The 19,209-nt window shown below is 41.2% G+C and overlaps 1 protein-coding gene across 2 annotated transcripts in view; it reads left to right on the forward strand.

The window, feature by feature from the left end:
* Positions 1–18,919, forward strand: part of LOC111328543 (uncharacterized) — a 28,212-nt gene extending 9,293 nt beyond the window's left edge. For both annotated transcript variants that reach the window (XM_022933009.2, XM_088730065.1), the window contains exons 2-13: positions 1,441–7,135; positions 7,530–7,686; positions 8,907–11,335; positions 11,611–11,773; positions 11,894–12,172; positions 12,909–13,297; positions 13,739–14,044; positions 14,336–14,656; positions 15,017–15,247; positions 15,850–16,171; positions 16,460–16,588; positions 17,966–18,919. In XM_022933009.2, the coding sequence (XP_022788744.2) occupies positions 1,619–7,135; positions 7,530–7,686; positions 8,907–11,335; positions 11,611–11,773; positions 11,894–12,172; positions 12,909–13,297; positions 13,739–14,044; positions 14,336–14,656; positions 15,017–15,247; positions 15,850–16,171; positions 16,460–16,588; positions 17,966–18,186 (10,464 nt within the window). In that variant the 5' untranslated portion in view covers positions 1,441–1,618 and the 3' untranslated portion in view covers positions 18,187–18,919. The remainder of the gene's footprint in view (positions 1–1,440; positions 7,136–7,529; positions 7,687–8,906; positions 11,336–11,610; positions 11,774–11,893; positions 12,173–12,908; positions 13,298–13,738; positions 14,045–14,335; positions 14,657–15,016; positions 15,248–15,849; positions 16,172–16,459; positions 16,589–17,965) is intronic.
* The last annotated feature ends 290 nt before the right edge of the window (positions 18,920–19,209 follow it).

The raw sequence follows: 19,209 nt of genomic DNA on the forward strand, positions 1-19,209 counted from the left end.
TCAGACAATCGTAGCATCATCGACTCGAAAGCTTAACTTGTCGCTTTTGAGAGCTTGATTTCGAACTTTTTCCAAGCAGAGTATTCTCTTGTATTTTTACTTTTCATTTTGAGTCCCAGAAAGTCGTAATTGGTCAGGAGGAAATTTACGGACAAAATCGTGCTTTGTAGTGGAGGGAGAGGAGAAAGCGAGTCCATCGCGCAGCATCGGCGGTTCAGGTGTCAATAATGTGTTAAAGCTTGGAGTTCAATTTATGCCATACTATATGCTCATAAAGCAAAATGTAAACAATGAAGTTTGTTATATGATTATAAACCCCTCCATCCAGAGGAATAAAACCCTACACTAGAAACACACCCAAACCCCTCCATTTTTGAATTGAATCTACTGGGTTCTGCACATTGACTGGGAGTAAATCCAAATTGCTCTTTGAATTGTTTGTCGGTGCAATGTTCCTACATTTTTTTCCCCGAAAAAAACCAATAGACAAAAAAACTTCGTTTACGTAATTATATCTTTATGTTTGCACTCTATCTTAAAATGATTTCTATCAGATTTTTATGATATTGACCTCAGTCATGCATCCCCTGGATGCCTACTTTTTTCATCGTTGCTGAGCCAGAGAACAACTAACGAAAGAAGTGCACATGAAGAGGAAAGTTATTAAATCCCGTAAATTCCAAACAAGATGGAAAACGTTAACGGATGATCAAACGGTCAAAAACAATTGATAAAATTAATGTTGAAGAAAATGTGGCTAAAATATCTTTATTGTAAAGAAATGCAGTCAACAACATATTTAGTTGAAACTCTTGTAAACTACAACAAATTTCATATCAAGATGCAAGCCTCGTTAAGTAATATGACGAAGTTACCAGTTTATCTTTTCAAGGCTAGGCAGTAGTTATCCCGATTGTGAAAGTTATTTGTGACAAAATGGCTCTGAATCTTTGATAAAGAAATGCAAACCATACACGAAGCTGCTGTAGTTTCTCTGGTCTTAGCTAATACTGCTTATGTGTCTTTTCTCTATAATTTCCCATACGATCTTGATAACCATGATATATTCAGCATTGATGAACTGTCACTGTTAGTCACCAAATCAATCAACTCGCAAGTCAATGACACAAAATAGGTTCGAAACTAAAAAATCGACCTATAGTGCCTCTAAAAAATGACAAATCCAGAATACGAAGATTAACAAAGATTGCAGGGAGATATACATGGTGTTACGTAGCTAATATAAAGCCACATTTTAACTGAAAACGGTAAAAGTGACTCATTATTGGGTCATAATTGTTCGTCACAGGGGAAATCACCTATTCAATCAATCACTCCTTTATGTTTAAGTCTCAAGCTCACATAGCAGTGGTTAGGGGTTTTGCTTTTGATAAAAAATCGTGAGATCACCATGCTTTATATCCATATTCCTCTCGACAGTAACGTGAAATCTGGAAAACAAGGCTGGGGCTGGGGAGCGATAATCAAAGGAAGAAAAACCATCTCTTATCGTGTCCTCGCCTCCTACGAGAAAGCGTTGGAAAATTTTGGATTTTTTCTTGCGCGAAGAGCGACAGTTATATTCCTAGTATGGCTCATACTAGCTTTTGGAAGTTGCATGGGATTTATTCGCCTCCGTATCGGACACGACTCTTTGGATCGTTTTACTGCCGCCGACAGCCAATCCAGGCAAGATCTACGTCGTTCAGCACGATTCTTTCCAGTTCTGGATGCGCGTCAAGAGCAGGTTATCATAACCCCTTCACGCGGTCAGAATATTTTGAGTGCAGTTTGTTTAGACGATGCAGTTCTTCTGCACCGGGCCGTAGTGAACATCATTGGTTACAAAGAATTGTGTTTCAAGCAAATCCCTTCTAGCAAAGGGGGAAACATTCCCAATCAAGAGTGTGTTATCAGTAGTCCTTTTGAACTAACTGGTGGTCGCTTTGAAAACCTAAGCGACTTTTTGTCCATTCTCCACCGTGAGCTGAAACACCCCACCACAGTTCTATCCACTGGACAAACGTTTAATTCTTCGTCCGAACAGATTTTTAGTAACCTAAGGTTTAAATCAAACACAGCCTCGTTAAGTGCTGAGGCAGACGCTCTGAGAATCATTTACTATGTCAAGAAGACAACCAGTGATGTTAAAGATCAGAGAGTCTTAACTTTTGAAGCAACGTTTGCGAGTGTCCTCTTGTCCTTGAAAAAGAGCCTAAAATGCGCTTCAATTACCTTCAAAACTGCAAACACAAGAGATGAAACCTTGAAAGACATACTCAATCCGCAACTTCTACCATTGTTCTTGTCGACTGTGATATTGGCAACTCTTGTCCTCACTGTCATATATCTTTCTTCTGACACTCTGAGCTGCCTGGCAACGGTAATCCTGATGATTTCGGGTATTATCTTGCCCCTAATTTGCACAGCAGGCATCATTTCTATGACATACACCACATTTTTCCCGTCCTCGTTGTTTATTCCCTTTCTGCTATTTGGGAAAGCAACTTCAGATGTAGTTCTCATCCTAAGAGAGTGGGAGCGACATCGTGTGCCATCACTTGAACATCGCGTCAGTAGCTGTGTAACAAGAACAGGTTTTCTCTCTGCATCTTCGGCATTATGTGGAGCCTCCATACTGATAGTCGCAATCAAATCCTCCTTTGATGTCATTTCCAGTTCCTTCGTGATGACTGCTATAGCGTTTATAGTTTTCTCAATTGCCTCGTTCATAGGAACAGTAACTTTATTAATATGCTTTGAAAGTAGAGTGAAGGAACTAAAAACGTCATGTTTGTGGTGCCGAAGTACGAGGTCAACGTTGCCATACCATGGAGACTTCCGAAAGAAATCCGCACAAAGGCTGCAAAATTTTGCAAAACAACTGGCCAAGAAATTGACGTCAAAAGGTGGTAAAGTTCTAGCGCTTGCCATAACTGCTGGTATCGTTATTATGTGTGTCGGATGCGCTTTACACCCTTTCGAAAGAACGAAAAGCATCGATTCACTCCACCAAAATCACAATTCAAAGAAATTTGCAGAAGAACAAAGACAGTTTTTTGGCAAAGAAACTGACATAAGCATCGTTGTTCCTGATGAAGTGGAGTACTCCAAGAATAGCTTACAAACGGAAATTACTAGCACGTGTAAAATGCTAGGAGAGGCCTCTTACAGTGAAGGGATACCTCAATGCTGGATGACAGCCTTACACCAATGGGCGAAGACTCAACATAGGAACTGCTCGGATTTTGATTTCTACAGCTGTTTAGAAGCTTTCCTTGATGAAGTCCACGGCACTTATTTTCGTCAGGATTTGGTTTTGAGAAATGAAATACTCAACCCTCGAATTTTGGCATCCCGTGTTCATCTACAGATAGAGCTGCATGATCGATATCGTAAGGACAGAAGAGTTCTTGAGAAACTGAGAGAAGATTTGGCAACGCAGTCCTCCCTAAATCTCATCGCATACTCAGAGAAATTTCTGGATCTTGATGACATGTTTTTGTTAGAGAAAGACACTATCCTTATACTTAGCATTTCAATTGCCCTGACATACATCATTTCTACGCTCTCGAGTACAAGTTCCAGAATTGGTTTCCTCCTGGCTATAACATTCGGCGTTCTCTTGCTAGAAACTGCCGCCCTCATGGCTCTTTGGACGATTTTTCTCAATCAAATCTCATTTATTGTACTCATGGTCACCGTTGTTCTGTCTTTGGGTTTCAATTTTCAATTAGCCCATGCGTTTGTATTCTCAGAAAAACAAGCCATACGAGATCGAATGATTGAATCTTTCAGCTCCATTTGGTATCCTGTGTTAGTTTCAGTCCTTATTGCAGGATCTGGATCTGTGTCATTGGGGTTCATTTATCCAGGTCTATCGGAGATTTTTCTACAAGTTGTCCCCGTGGTCTTGGTCCTGGGACTGATGCACGCCTTCATTATTTTGCCACCACTCATAGTCCTATTTCTCCATTTCCTGGATGACGTAATTTATCAGAATAGCTATAATGTCCTGCCTGAAAAAAGAAGCAAAGTAGATGGTATATCCTTGCATTCACTTGACGATCGTGCAAAGCAAAACAACTGTAAACGACCTGGCATTTCCATCGTTGGTATCGGTTGCAGATTTCCTGGAGCAAGCAATAAGGATCAATTTTGGATTTTGCTAGAGCAAGGAAAAAGTTCGATTGATGCATTTCCTCGAAACAGAACGGAAGAGTATAATGCATTCGCTAAACTCTATCACCCCAAACGCTTTGTCAGTGGACGCCTTTGTGCTGTGAGGGGCTCTTACCTGGAGGAAATACAGAACTTTGATAACAAATTCTTTGGTATTTCAAATCAAGAGGCTCGTGGAATGGATCCTCAGCAAAGGATACTTCTTCAAGTGGTGTACGAGGCTATTGAAGATGCTGGAATGCTCCTGGAAGACCTTCAGCGGTGTAAAACTGGAGTCTTCGTCGGTGTAATGAATCTCGAATATAGTTCGCTTATAACAGACTCATCAAACTATAGAAATATTGACCAGTTTTCATCGACAGGTATAACTGCATCAATTATTGCCAACAGAGTATCTTTCTGCTTAAACCTAACAGGACCAAGTGTTGCTGTTGACACTGCATGCTCGTCTTCATTAACTGCCCTTAAACTAGCCTGCGATAACCTTCATAATGGAGATTGTGATGTAGCGATCGTTTGTGCACCAAATGTTGTCCTCAACCACGCTATGCAGATGGTATCGAGTATGGCCGGCCTCCTAGCACCTGACGGACGTTGCAAAAGTTTTGATGCCTCTGGTGACGGTTATGGACGAGGGGAAGGTTTTGCAGCAGTTATTTTGAAACTTTCAAATGCAGCCGTGAGTGATAAAGATGATCAATATTGTGAAATCCTTGCTTGTGGTATGAACAATGATGGGCAAAATGCTGTGCCGATGACTGCGCCAAGCGCGAAGATTCAAGCGCAATTGTCAAGAATGGTACTAGAACAGTCAGGACTGGCTCCAGAGGATGTGGACTACTTCGAAGCTCATGGCACTGGCACTGCAATTGGAGATGTAGTGGAGGTCACCTCCATAGCTGATACTTACACTAGAGGAACTGGAAATCTCAAACGAAAGCTAAGAGTTGGATCTGTAAAATCAAACCTCAATCACACCGAATCAACCTCTGGTCTTGCTGGGCTAATAAAAGTTGCTCTCATGATAAAGAACAAGAGGCTAGTTCCAACTGTTAATGTGCATGTTCTGAATCCCAAGCTGAAATTGGAAGAGAAGGGCCTTGTTCTTCAACAAACTAGTGAGCCTTGGTGCACAGAAATAGGAAAACCACGAACGGGGGCGGTAAACTCATTTGGCTATGGCGGATCAAATGTGCATGCTATTCTTCGTGAAGTCACCTTAATCAACAGCCTGGAAAGAAACAGCATCAAGCATTTAAACCATGTTCTCACTCTCTCAGCACGGTCGAAGGAAGCTCTGCAAAAAATGGCACGCCACTATTCTGAATGGCTTAGGGATCATACGAACGACAGAGATGAAAATCTGGTTCCTGACTTGTGCTACTCTTTAAATGAACGCCGCAGTCAGTGTCCCCACCGCCTAGCAGTTGCCTTTAGTTCGACTGCTGAAGCCTCCAAGTCTTTAGCAGACTATGCTGACGACTCCCCAGGATGGAATAAGGCAGTAATGTATGGTGAGGTAGACTCCAGTGACTCAAAAATAGTTTACATGTTCGGTGGACAGGGTTCACAATGGTATGCCATGGGAAGACAATTAATTGAAACAGAAAGAGTTTTTAGAGAGGCCATTCTGACGGTGAACAATGAAGTTAAAGCCTTGGGGGTGAGTTGGTCACTCATGGACGAGCTCTTAGCTCCAGCTGAAGATAAATCAAGAGTTTCGGAGAGCCGCATCGCCCAGCCTGCAACGTTTGCTGTCCAGTATGCAACCGCACGTTTACTGATGTCTTGGAGAATTTTCCCCTCTGCTGTCATCGGCCACAGTCTGGGAGAGTTTGCAGCAGCCTGTATTGCTGGGATTATAACCGTCAAAGAAGCCGTGGAACTAATATTTATTCGCTCTACTTTACAAGAAAACTGCCCAAATAGTGGTGGTATGGCTGCCCTGGGATTGTCCGAGGAAAATGCTAGGTCGTTACTGATGGAATTAAGGTTGAGCGCCACACTTGACGTCGCTGCAGTCAATGACGGGACAAGCGTTACAGTATCAGGTGATTCCCAATCCATTGAAGCTCTAGGGGAGCATGTAAAGAATGAATTGAAAGGTGCATTTTGGCGGGTTCTTGGAACAAAGCGTGCATTCCATAGCTCGCATATGGAAATCATAAAGAAGCCCTTCCAGGCGGCCATGAAACGTCTCAACTTTAAACCTCAATTATCCAAGATCCCAATTTACTCAACTGTAAGAGGTGATCTTCTCTCTGGTGAAAAGTTTGACAAAGACTACTGGTGGCAAAACATACGCTGCCCAGTCGAGTTTTATTCCGCAATTAAGCACCTTTTGAAAGATGGCCACAAACAGATAATTGAGATCAGTACGCAGCCTATTCTTGCCCACTACGTCAAACAGATTGCTCTCCAAGAAGGTCTTATAGAAGAAGAAATGCCAGTTGTCGTGACAACTCTTCCCCGAAAGAGAGTACCTGTCCCAGATCAACATAAGAGTTTCATGCAGACGACTGTGTGTAAGTTGTACACACAGGGATTCCCCATAGACTGGAAGTGCGTGCAAGAAAATCCATCTGCTAAGTTTGTGCGCTCGATTAGCTATCCATGGCAGGAAAAAAACTTCTGGTATAGGGAACACCCACCCCAGGAGATTATTCCTCCTCTAAGCACTGAGAACATCGCAAAGAAGCCGGCACATCCATATCTAGGCCAAGTGAAAATGACCGACCCTTATTCGGGCCTGTTTTGCTGGGAAACTGAGATAGACCTCCATCGCTTTTCGATTCTGAAAGACCATGCCCTCATTCAGGGAGGTACGGTGATGCCAGGAGCTGCTTACCTGGAGATGGCCTTTGCCATGCTGAAGGACAAGTTCGTAGGTGTTTCGGGTCTAGAATTACGTGATGTGAAGCTCTCTAGTCTCCTTACTTTGCCCGACACACAGGTATTTGCATATAATGAAAGCGTAAAAGGATTGATAATGTAATTATACGGTGACGTGCGATTTGTTTTAGACGACTTTAGCTTGTGTGAAAAGAAATAGTCCTGCCTCAAGAAAACGATCGAAGAGAGTAGGGATTTTTATGAAAAAGAAATGGAGTGCTTTTACAACTTTGCATATATAATAGCTGTCATCCGTAATGTTCACTAGGTTTTCACATGAAAAAAGAGAAATTTTTTGTTATATTTCTGATGTGGAAAGGCATAAATATAGACTTAAACAGTACGTCAAAACTTATACTTGGTAATCACCCCTCGTTGAAATTTTCCATCTCGTAAAATGCTATGTGAACTCAATGCAAGTGTATCGTCACTTAAATATCACTCTTATGTTGTAGGTTCGATCATTGAGGTTGCGTCTTATGAAGAGCGACAGAGTAAACGAAGCTAAGTTCCACATCACAAGTGTTCAAGATGATCAGTCTGAAATCAACTTAAGTAGTGGAATGACCTCAATCGATCTGATACACAGACAAGACAATTTCGAGTATGAAGGTATTATTAGTCTCTGCTTTATTTGAAGTAGGAAAATTTTTAAAGACTAAAGAGGAGTTTGTTTTTTGTCGCATTATCCTTGAGAAAACTGACGGATGAAAGGAACAATATCTGCAATACAACATAAAATGTATATGAGCACGATCCTTCGCAGTAAAGCACTATTTGAGCAATAGTGAAAATCAGACCTGAAAAAAATTTCAGGCCTGTACGGGATTCGAACCACTGACCTCTGCGATACTAGTGCAGCGCTCTACCAATTGAGCTAACAAGCCAACTGGGAGCAGGCCATCAAATTAATTCGATATAAACCCGTAGATGATAAATCAAACAACAACAAACATATGAAACATATGTGTGAACTGCGGTTATGAGACGTATATGAGCACGATCCTTCGCAGTAAAGCACTATTTGAGCAATAGTGAAAATCAGACCTGAAAAAAATTTCAGGCCTGTACGGGATTCGAACCACTGACCTCTGCGATACTAGTGCAGCGCTCTACCAATTGAGCTAACAAGCCAACTGGGAGCAGGCCCCTGCTCCCAGTTGGCTTGTTAGCTCAATTGGTAGAGCGCTGCACTAGTATCGCAGAGGTCAGTGGTTCGAATCCCGTACAGGCCTGAAATTTTTTTCAGGTCTGATTTTCACTATTGCTCAAATAGTGCTTTACTGCGAAGGATCGTGCTCATATACGTCTCATAACCGCAGTTCACACATATGTTTCATATGTTTGTTGTTGTTTGACAACATAAAATGTAGTATTTTTATTTCCATCGTCAACAGTTTTAATGTGACAAATGAAATATAAAAGATTCATGGTTAAGTTGCACATTTTCCCATTTATCATTAGTCAAACATCAGGGAAAAGAAGCGGTCACAGAAATGTCAGGCCAGTTATGATTTTGTCGCAATGATTTTGAATGTCAAACACATGGAGCTAGTTATTGAAACAAAGCTTAGCCGTTGCTTATACACCGCGTCCCGAAAAATCCTCAGTTTAGCTGGACCTTTCATCTGAACATTTATTTTCGTGAACAGTGTCACGAGGATTGAAAGCTAAAAGTGGAAGGACATTTATCTAATGAAATCAACCCTTCCATAGGGAAAGCCCGAGGCCCAATGACGGCGTAAACTGTGTTTTAGGTAGACCTCCGTTACTGATCCACGGTGCATTTCTATCAAATTTTTATACCAAGGGCTTTCTGTTGCTCTTCACAGCTCCCGATGGAATTTCCTCAGCTGTAACTGCCTTGATGGATCACAAGGAAAAAATGCCAATGGAGCGATTCAGACAGATAACCGAGAATTTTGGTTTCAAATATGGGCCCAACTTTTCCATTATCAAACAGATATGGCAAAGTAACAACGAAGGACTTTGTTTGCTAGATATTAGTGAATCATCAGATATTCAATCAGACAGTGAAAGGTTTGTTATCCATCCTTCAATTCTAGATGCTTGTCTTCAGTCCTGCTTTGTTCCACTGGGAACGTCCTCAATGGATGACAAATCAATTGTCCCGGTAGGCTTTAAAAGCGTCACACTAAGTGGGGTCCCCTCCACCAACCAAATGTATTGTCACGTCACCGCGAAAGGCAATGAGTTTGGAAAATTTGACGTCAGGCTTCTAAGTCCATCTGGAAAAGTCTTGCTAACCATGTCTGAGTTTCGCATCGCAGAGTTAACAAGCTCACCACGTCAACTTGCTTTCTCCGAACTTGCCTATGAAGTAAAGTGGAAAGAAGATAGCCTAGAAGGACAACTCGGAAATGCCCAAATCTTAACTTGCATCGTCCTTAAAGATTCCTCCAGCTTTTCAGATTCCCTAGTCACAAGACTTGAGAAAGAAAACGTCAACGTCATCACAATTGACCCGCCAAGTGAGAGATTCTACAACAAAGAAACAGAGGAATCAATAAAGGCTGAGTTCTCGAACATTCTACCAGGCAATTCGTCCACCCTGAGAATCGTCAATTTGTGGCCTATAGAAACAACTCTTTTACCAGATAGCTTCGAAGTCATAGGTCAAGCTGAGCAACTTGCTTTCAGCAGCAGCGTTTTTTTACTACAGCTCCTTCTGGAAAAAGATTGTTTCGATTCACGTTTATTCCTCGTTACTGAGTCCACTCAGACTTTGGATTCCTGTCACAAGTCTACTGACGCAAGATCAATCCCCTGGAGTTCCACAGTTTGGGGTCTTCGAAGAACGGCCAACCTAGAGGAAGTAAATATCAGGGTCTCAACTGTTGACCTCTCCAACAGGATGAACGTGTATGAAGTAGATTTGCTGGCTCATGAAATTATCTGTGGCAACAATGAAAATGAGGTGGCTTTCAGAGATGGTAAACGTTTCGTTAATCGCCTTTTCAGGGCAGACGTGCTTGACAGGAAAACCGTAAAAGCCACCAAAAAGAAATTAGAAGACAGGAATTCGCTTTGCATATCAACAATGCCTCCAACCGGAAAACTCTGCCTGCGTGACCAGAGTATCTCTCGACCTTCACCGTCCGAACTCACATTGGAGGTGCTGCATTGCTGGATACCATCTGAAAACCTGTGTGACATAACCAAACCAAACGATTGTGTGTTTGTGTTTGGGAAAGTAACATATCCACCTGAGGAGAACAAACACAATTTCAAAGTTGGAGATGAAGTGTGTGGAGTCGCTCCCTCAGGACGAATTTCCCATTCCATGTACATCCAAGCCAATAACGTATTTCCTAAACCAACGTCATTTACAACGGAACAAGCTACATGCCTTCCTCCTTGCCTGGCTATAGCTTTCAAGGCCCTTCAGACAGTGGAACGGAGAAAAGAAAATGAGAAGATCCTGATACATGAAGCCAACCGTGGCCCTGGGCTTGCAGCTGTTGTGCTTGCAAAAGCATTGGGTTTCAAAGTATTCTGTACCGTGTCCGATATTTGCGAGGTGTCTGCCAGGGCCACTCTCCTCAAGTTGGGGGCCGATAGTGTGATTTCCCAGAGCTCCTATTGTCTCAATGATGATTCCACTGAGCCATTTGACGGAGTAGTTTTCTTCTATCCACCTTCTTCAAATGCTCTTCTAAAAAGTAGTCGGTGCATCAGAAGTGGAGGACACGTCGCAATTTTTAGCAGCTGTTTTCATGGAGATGTAGTATTTCCTGGAAATACAAACATTAAATATGAGAGGGACGACGTTGCAGAGTTTTTCCTCACTCCTTTAGTCTACAGGAAACTCAGCTCTGAAAGTATGAAAATACTAGAAAGCCAAGAAACACTCGAAAAGCTTCAGGCGATGGAAATTACTTCCTTGGACCTGGGTTCTTCAATCAAAGTTGTAAATGCTTCAATATACCAGCAGAATCGTAGACCACAGTTCGAGTCGTTTCCACCAATTCTTATCTATTCATTTGGATCATTTGAAGAAGATGCTCTTCAGGGCATTCCAGTACTTCCACGTGGTTTAGATGTGTGTGGCCTGAAGAGAAACAGAACGTACTTAATAGCAGGAGGGATGAGAGGTTTCGGATTCGAAGTAGCTTCTTGGATGGCAGAAAATGGAGCGAAGTCCGTAGCAGTTATTGGTCGCTCTAAGCCTTCTGATGCCAAATTACAAGAGATACGACAGCTTGAGAGTAGGACTGGCGCGAAGATTCATACCTTTCGGGTAAGTTATTGTACTTCATGCTCTTGTATAGGTCAAAGACTGTGACGGCAGAACGCAAAGTTGTCTTACTTTGCGTTTGCACTGTGTCATAGGAAAATCTTTTTGAGATTGACCTAGTATGTGTGTAAGAGAGGAAGTAAGCAATGAAAATTATTTTCTCTCATTGAATGACTGCATACTTATTAGCCAAGAGATGAAAGCTATTGCCTCTATTGATCGTCTGATTGAAAACAAAGAGTTAAACAGCATTCTCAACTTCTTGATCTCTATTATAGGTTGACATATCAAACCCAGACCAAATGGCTTCACTAGAGGAACAGCTTAACTCTCTTCCAAATGTGGCGGGAATCGTTCACACAGCTATGGTCCTGAGAGACGAATTCATCAAAGATCTGACGTTTGAGAGCTTTAGCGAGGTCATGGGTCCTAAGATTAAAGGTTAGCTATTGTAGATGTATATTATCACTATTTTAATCATAACTGTTATTAACAATATACCTAATGATATTATTGCGTTTTCGTAATGCAATGTCTCATGCCCCTTTAATTCAATTACAGGCTCGTTTCTGCTACACCAAATGAGCTTATCAATGGATCTAGATTTTTTCGTGATGTTTTCATCCATGGCCTCAATCGTTGGCAACATGGGCCAATCATCATACTCTTCCTGCAATGCCTTCCAAGATTCTCTGGCTCACTACCGGAGACATGTGCTGGGTCTTCCAGGTCTGGCGATAAACTGGGGACCAATCAGTGGCGCAGGAGTGATGGAGCGAGAATCAGGAATCGTTAAACTGCTGACCATGGCGGGATTGGGTTTTATAAATGCCAAAGAAGGTAATTTTACTTTCAAAATGGTAATATAGGAAATTATAACGGACTCCAGGCTTGATTACCGCAAGTTCCGAATTACAAATTAAGGATGTCGAAGCACTGATCAAGAGCACTGGACTTCGTGTTGATTTCCAATTAAATATCTTTATTATAATATGCTAATGCTCAAAATCGTCAAACGATTGTCCTCTCTGTACGCTTGAGTAGTTATAAACGCAGGATCCAAAAACTTCGCAAAAAACGCAATAAACTTCACAAACGCAAAAACACAGACCATGCACACAGATGACTAGTAAAGACGCACGAGGTTCTGAAATACGATCTGACGGGTACTTCACTAATATCTAACCTAGACAAAGCAAACCTCATCAAATGAGTACAATGCATAATACTTCGTCAATAGAAAACGAAATGTTGCTGTTTGGAGTCATCATGTAACATATGATTGGCATGGATGGGTTTACAAGATTCCTTATATCCATACCTGTTTTCCATTTCTTATTGCCTGCTCTAAGCTTTCACCTACTGGTTTTAAACGTTCATCTGTAAAGCATATACATTGGCGAACCTAGCATGACACGATTCTATTGAATATTTGAGTGTCAGGTGGGTTTATAAATTACCTTGAAATTTGACCTTGTCAGCAAGGCATTTACATTGGCTCGCCCTAAGGTACAATATAGCATAAGTTGTTTTGATAAGTAAGGTGGACTAGTAACAATTCTTTGCTACTTGGCAGGAGTTAAACACATGGCGAAAGTACTGATGGAAGATCCAGGTCGCTGTCAGCTCTCCCTGTTTGACGCAGACTGGCCTCGATTCATTAAAAGTAATCCAGGACTAAGGGCGAGTCCTCGTCTCTTGGACATTACTGCTGAAATCAGTGGTTCTGACAGCCAGGACGGGTCAACAGAGTCTCTAGCACAGAAGATTATTCTTGAGAAAGATGCAGAAAAGAGAGCGGAGCTCGTAAATGAGTATGTAGCCTCCTTGATCACAGAATGGACCGGGATTGCTTCGCCTTCTGAGACCGATTTAAACAAAAGCTTGTACAGCTATGGAGCCGACTCCACCGCTTCCCTAACCTTAAAGATGCAACTTGAATCAAATCTGCAGATCTCTTTTGAGGTAGGTCGCCCATAAAAGTTCATTGGTGAGGTTGATAGATGTAATTTTTTCCGATAACCGTCTTATACCCGCAACGGGTGGAGAAGTAAGGAATACTCGACATAATCACTGTAACTAAGCACACATTAGGAGAAACTCCTTATCCATTAAGGATATCTGTTGAATGTCAAGGTTTATGTTGGTTATTATTGGAAAGTGGTTTGGGAACAAATGGATACCCCCACATTTTACTGACGCTGTGGCGAGGAAAAGTCAAGACAACTTCAGACAATTTCGAGGAGTTGGTCTCAGAGAATGAACAGTAGTAGAAACTAGTAATAGCATATTCTCAAGTACTACGAGCTTAAAACCGTAATTGACACAAGCAGTAGATTCCAGTAACACATAGACCTTTTTTTAACCACAAAAAAAAAATACCTAAATTAAAATTTCTTTTCTCAGGTTTTCTACTTCATGCAGCCTGACACTACCCCACTGAAGATGGCGAAAGATATTATTGTCAAGCTTGCTGGACAAAGCGATACGCTAGAGGCTGCAAGCCAACAGCCTGAACCTGGGGAGACCCAGGAAAGTGTATCTCCGCAAACACAGGGAGATGCGACTGATTCTGGCTACGTTTCAAGAAATCAAATACAAGTTGTGCCCCTGCATACTCCTGCAGGCGCAGCTGTAAAGTTCTTTTGTATACATCCATCGCATCGTTATGCTTTAAGTTTGGTGCCGATCTCCTCTGGATTTCAAGGGCAGGTACACACTGAACAAATAACTTTTAAAACCACAAACCCAACTGATATTGTATTCGAGTGAAAGAAAGGGTGTTTAAATATTTTTTGCATCAACTCGTACTCGCAAAGAGTATATCAGCATGAAATGCCAACTGCATAATGCTGACGTTTTCACTGTTAGCCTTTAAAATATACAGTACTAAAGTAAGTAAGTGAGCGGTCAATTTCTACGGCTCGTTATTTCTGTTACTAGTAGAAATTTTGTATGAAGTAAGTATACATCGCTTCAGTGCCATTTATTTGTTCCTTCCAGGACTTAATAGCCTTTTATGCCCTTGGTTTTACTGACCCCACAGTCGTCAGTGAAGACTGGGGAAGTGTGCGTGAGCTAGCCACACGTTACGTTCAGTTGATCGTCAAAGAACAGCGGTGTGGACCTTACTTTCTCGGTGGATATTCGTATGGAGGACTCTTAGCATATGAAATTGCTTCCCTGTTGACAGAGCAAAGTCAAAGGGTGGAGTTTTTGGCCATGATAGATACATTTCCTTGGTCTCCACTTTCGCGAGTAGTCAGCCCTAGACTGTCCTCCACTCTGGATGAAAGAACCTTGCAACAGCCTCGGCATATTAAGGTGAGTTGACCAACCACAGACATCAACTTGGAAAATGGAATACTGATTCTGAGTCAGAGATAATAAAATTGTGCGAAGAATTGTTTTTTTTTAATGTTTAAGCCAGAAGAATCTGAAAATACTAAGGTTCATACACAAATTTACCAAAGAGTATATCTCGATGCGATGACATAACAACTTGGGGATGTAGAAATTGAAATAGAGAGCTCATTGGTCTACTTAATGATTTCTTCCGAGTTGTGTCTCCATTTATTTATCTATTTAAGTATTGCAATTTTTAAACAATTCCATAACGAGAGAAAAAAAAGAGGGTTTTTCAGGTAATCAAATGTAAATTAGAATCATTCCTATTAATTGCAGATTCAGTTTGATAAATTTCTCAAGAAACTGGCACTTGATACTCTAAAGATGACTTCGGATGAATACCAACAGCTGACTCGAGGTCACAATCAAGACTGGATCGTAGACGAACTCCAGAGAAGGAGTGTAGAGAAAGGACTAGTTTCTTACAATCTAAGGACCCTCCTTGAGTCTCTTCAAAAGGACCAAGTTGTTGCCAGTAAAACACACAATGAATGGGGACCTCCTGAGGTAAGCGACCATTTTAGTGATAATTTATCGTTACATAGGAAGAAAAGGTCGACTGAGCTTAATGCCCTTTATTCAAAAGGAGATACCTCTCATTTACCTTCGACCATGTGGTATTTAAGATGTCGACGAATTGTTCACTAAACCTGGATAGATGGTGCGGAGCAAGTATTCCTTTTAGGCGAGGCAGCCATTCTACTAATTGCTTCGTGCCACTGAAAGTGGCGTGAAAATAGGCCCTAACATAAGTTACCCTTCGAGCAGAGAGTTTGCCGGCTCACCGGGTATGCTAGAGTGGGCCTCTTGGCGCAAGTGCAATATGCATTTGCCATTCTGGGTTTCGTGTACATTTGTTTATTCCTGAAATTATCAGTAATAACTGTTTACAACAGCCCCCCTTGGACCACTCTTAAACACGGACACTAGGTATTGATCTCACCTCAGCCTCCAATCCAGCCGTCTTTTAGGATTTTTCGCAACCTGATCCCATAAAAAATGCTGCGAAGGAGATAGTCTTCCCATCCTTCACGTACGTATGAGAAATAAAGAAGAGACAAATCCTACCCTCTTTAAACTTTTCTTGTTTTTTTTTTTTCCACTATTAGATTCGTTACAGAGGTCCTCTCACTTTTCTTGAAAGTCTGGACAAACGTTTCTCTCCGAAGATTCGCTCAACCGAAGGCGCCGAGGAAATATGGGGCCATTTGGTGGACGGAGGTACCATAGTGCTAACTTGTCCTGGTGATCACTATTCTTTGAGCGAGGTACCTCATGCTCACCTGACAGGAAGTATGCTAGCAACAGCCCTCGCTTTCAACTACCGCATGTTGTTTCCAGAATTTCCCAGACCTGCAAGAACATTTAGCCAGAGACGAGCCGTGGAAAAACTTAGCAGTGGAGTTAAAGTGTTCCTTCATTCAAAAAGAGGTAATGTTTCATGTGCTCCAACTTCTATGAGCAAGTGCCTTTCTATTGGACAGTTCAAAGATACGATTCCTGGATAAAATAGGACCGTTTTGTATCCGTAAAGATAAGCACAAGAGAATAATACGGAGAGAGAAATCTGAGTATGACACGCATGTGAACCACGTCTTTAGAAAGGTCAAAAAGGCTAGTGGTAAGAGATTTTTTATGTTGTCATCATCTAATGACTAGGCTATCAGAGCAATTTTTTCTGTTTGGCTCGTGACTTTAATTTTTCCTCTTTGATTCCAGGGAAGAAGAGTCCCCATTTTGGCGAGTTACTCTTCCATGAAGGAGCCAACAAACTGGAGCTGAGATCAGCTTTGGACGAAGGAGAAACAACTGAAAAAGAGAAAATCAAAAAAGTAATCGACTTTAAAGGTAACTATGATGGGTAAAGTAGCAAATTGTGAATAAGGTCATATCAAAAGTTATGATAACATATTGCGGATGCAAGTCCAACCTATTTCCTCAGGAGCTGAACACGGCCGTGCATCCATAACATGACGTGTACAGTTTCACTTGAGCTTCAAGTTCCCGTCGAGTTTAGCTGCGAGGTTTCGAAAACTTTCAAGACTATTTTTCTGTTCCATCCCGATTGAGATAGAGCTTTCGGAGCCCAAGAAACAATGGGCATGCAGGTCTTTCAAGTGATAAAATTAGTCTTGGAGTTAACGACACTTCATTCCTAAACGCGATCCGAATTATAGCTGAAAATGAAACTGAGCTTTCTGACTTCGACTAAGTCTTTGCGACTTTGGGTACTCTTTGTAAGAACGGTAAATATTATTTTGAAGAGTCGAACGTAAGGCGATACTGAAATAGCAATTTTTACCATAAAATCGCTTTTGTGGTTTACTCGCGCGCACCAATGTATTGCGTCCTGCTTAAGTTAAAACAAAGTTTTTCGAAGTTTTCAAAACTTAAACAGTGGTCATTTGATGAAATGCCTATTGACTGAGTTAGGTTGGGCTGGACGGGAAAATATTTGGCTCTCGTTCATGAATCACAAACCTCGATGCGCTCAGTCCACACGTCATAACCTCGAGCTAAACATTTCTCATCCTCCGCTCCCACTTTGTCAATAAGTACATAACACGCGCGCTAAGTATTAAACGATTCTTTATTTATAACAGTAACAACTGGAAAAAAGCGACGAAAATTTTACAAAAATGCTGGATCTATCCATCGAGCTAACCACTGGACTGCTGTGCGGGAGGTCTAGGGTTCAAGGCCCGGCCGGACCAACACTCAAGGCCTTAAAATAATTGAGAAGAATATGCTACCTTTCTATAACATGAAGAAATTGTTAGATATTCTAGTCTTCTCGGATAGGGACGAAGAAATGGAGGTCCCGTCTCCTACAGGGTTAGGGGTAGGAGACGTTAATTTCCCACGCACGAGATTACTGTGTGATGGATGTCCTCCCCTGGGGTGGGATGGGTGGAATTTATTGGGTGGACTACTCGCATGGTTCGCATATGTTCCGTTCTAGTCCTACCCTACTGCGGTAATGCATTGAAAATGGAAAAAAAAAAAAAAAGAAAGAAAGAAAAACCTTTCGTTGATTAGCTTGCACCCAGCGGCAAGATATCGCTGCAAAAGTGTACGATTTTTAAAGCAGCTACGTGGACTGTTTACTTGACTTGATTGTAAGGATTATCACACACTGAGATGTGCAGTCTCCCCTATTAACTAAGTTAAACCTTTTCAAACTATTAGCACAACTTGATCTCATGGTAATTTCTTTTATGACAGACCTTCGCATGGTGCAGCCTGGAAGACTCGTGTCCAATGCTTTGAAGTACGCCGGCCGCAGACGTAAAGTTGGAGTTCATCAGAGTGGTAACCTGGGACGAGTTGCTTCTGTCATAACTGCTAAACGAGTCTACAACTTGGAATTCATCGACTACTGCGATTTGAAAGCGTTTTTCAACACTTTAGAGACTGTGTTTGCCGTTACATTATTAACAACGTAAACGTTTTTATATTGGAGTATCACGCTGCCTTTGCGTTCAATAGTCTTGTTCATAAAATATTAAACTAAGACATAGTCAGAATGATTCAAGCACCTAAGAAGTTGATTAAGATATCGTGTGAAATTGGAAGTAGCTTTAGAAACAAAATTGGATTCGAAAATGTCGGCATAAATAACCCAAAATTTGAATCTACTAGTTATTAGTATTTCTTCCATATGCAGTACAGTAAGTTCTTTGAGCCATGTAGTTCCTCTAGACCTGCGCCCAAAAGGATACTTCCACTATGCTAAGAGAGGAGCATAGCGTGGTTATTTTGAAATATATGCAACTTGGCTTCTTCTAGTCTCTGGTTTTTAAGTCCAGTAATCATATCACTTTTATTTTTTAAGCATTTGTATTCTTTAGTTATCTGAAATAGGTACAATAGTATTGAAGCCGTGTGGAAATAGTCTGAGGGCCACTTCACTGTGTGTAAGCTATCTTTATTTTGCTATGTTATGATTGATCATTGTTTACAGCCATATTTGCCCAAAATCACATAAGATGAGAGAAATACAATTAAAATCCTTTCTACTTTTAAACTTTTATTCCGGCCTCCATTATAATGCAGTTTACACAGACATTAAAGTTTATTTTGGTATAGGTACAAATGTTACATTTTTAATTCGTAGTAATGTTTGAAGTAAGCAGTCACGCACGTGAAATAAAGCTTATTGATGCAGGTTCCACAGAATGAGCATACTGTACTACGCATAAAAATCACTTATCAGGCGATTAACGCAATCCAATGGATTGCGTAAATCTTTTTTTTTTTTTTTTTTTTTCTTTTTTTCACTTATCCGCTGGATAGCGATTTATCAGTTGGATCCCCTTGGATAACATTATCCGCCCTTTACTGGGCCCAGGTGAAGAGGTCTATAGGGTGGTCTTTACCTCTACAACGAGCCTGGTGACCTTTATCTTTTTTATTGAATTGATTTTGGTGTACAAATTATCCCTTAAAATTGAAGAAACTCAAAAAAA

Source organism: Stylophora pistillata, chromosome 8 (assembly GCF_964205215.1).
Source record: "Stylophora pistillata chromosome 8, jaStyPist1.2, whole genome shotgun sequence".
Classification (NCBI taxonomy): domain Eukaryota; kingdom Metazoa; phylum Cnidaria; class Anthozoa; order Scleractinia; family Pocilloporidae; genus Stylophora; species Stylophora pistillata.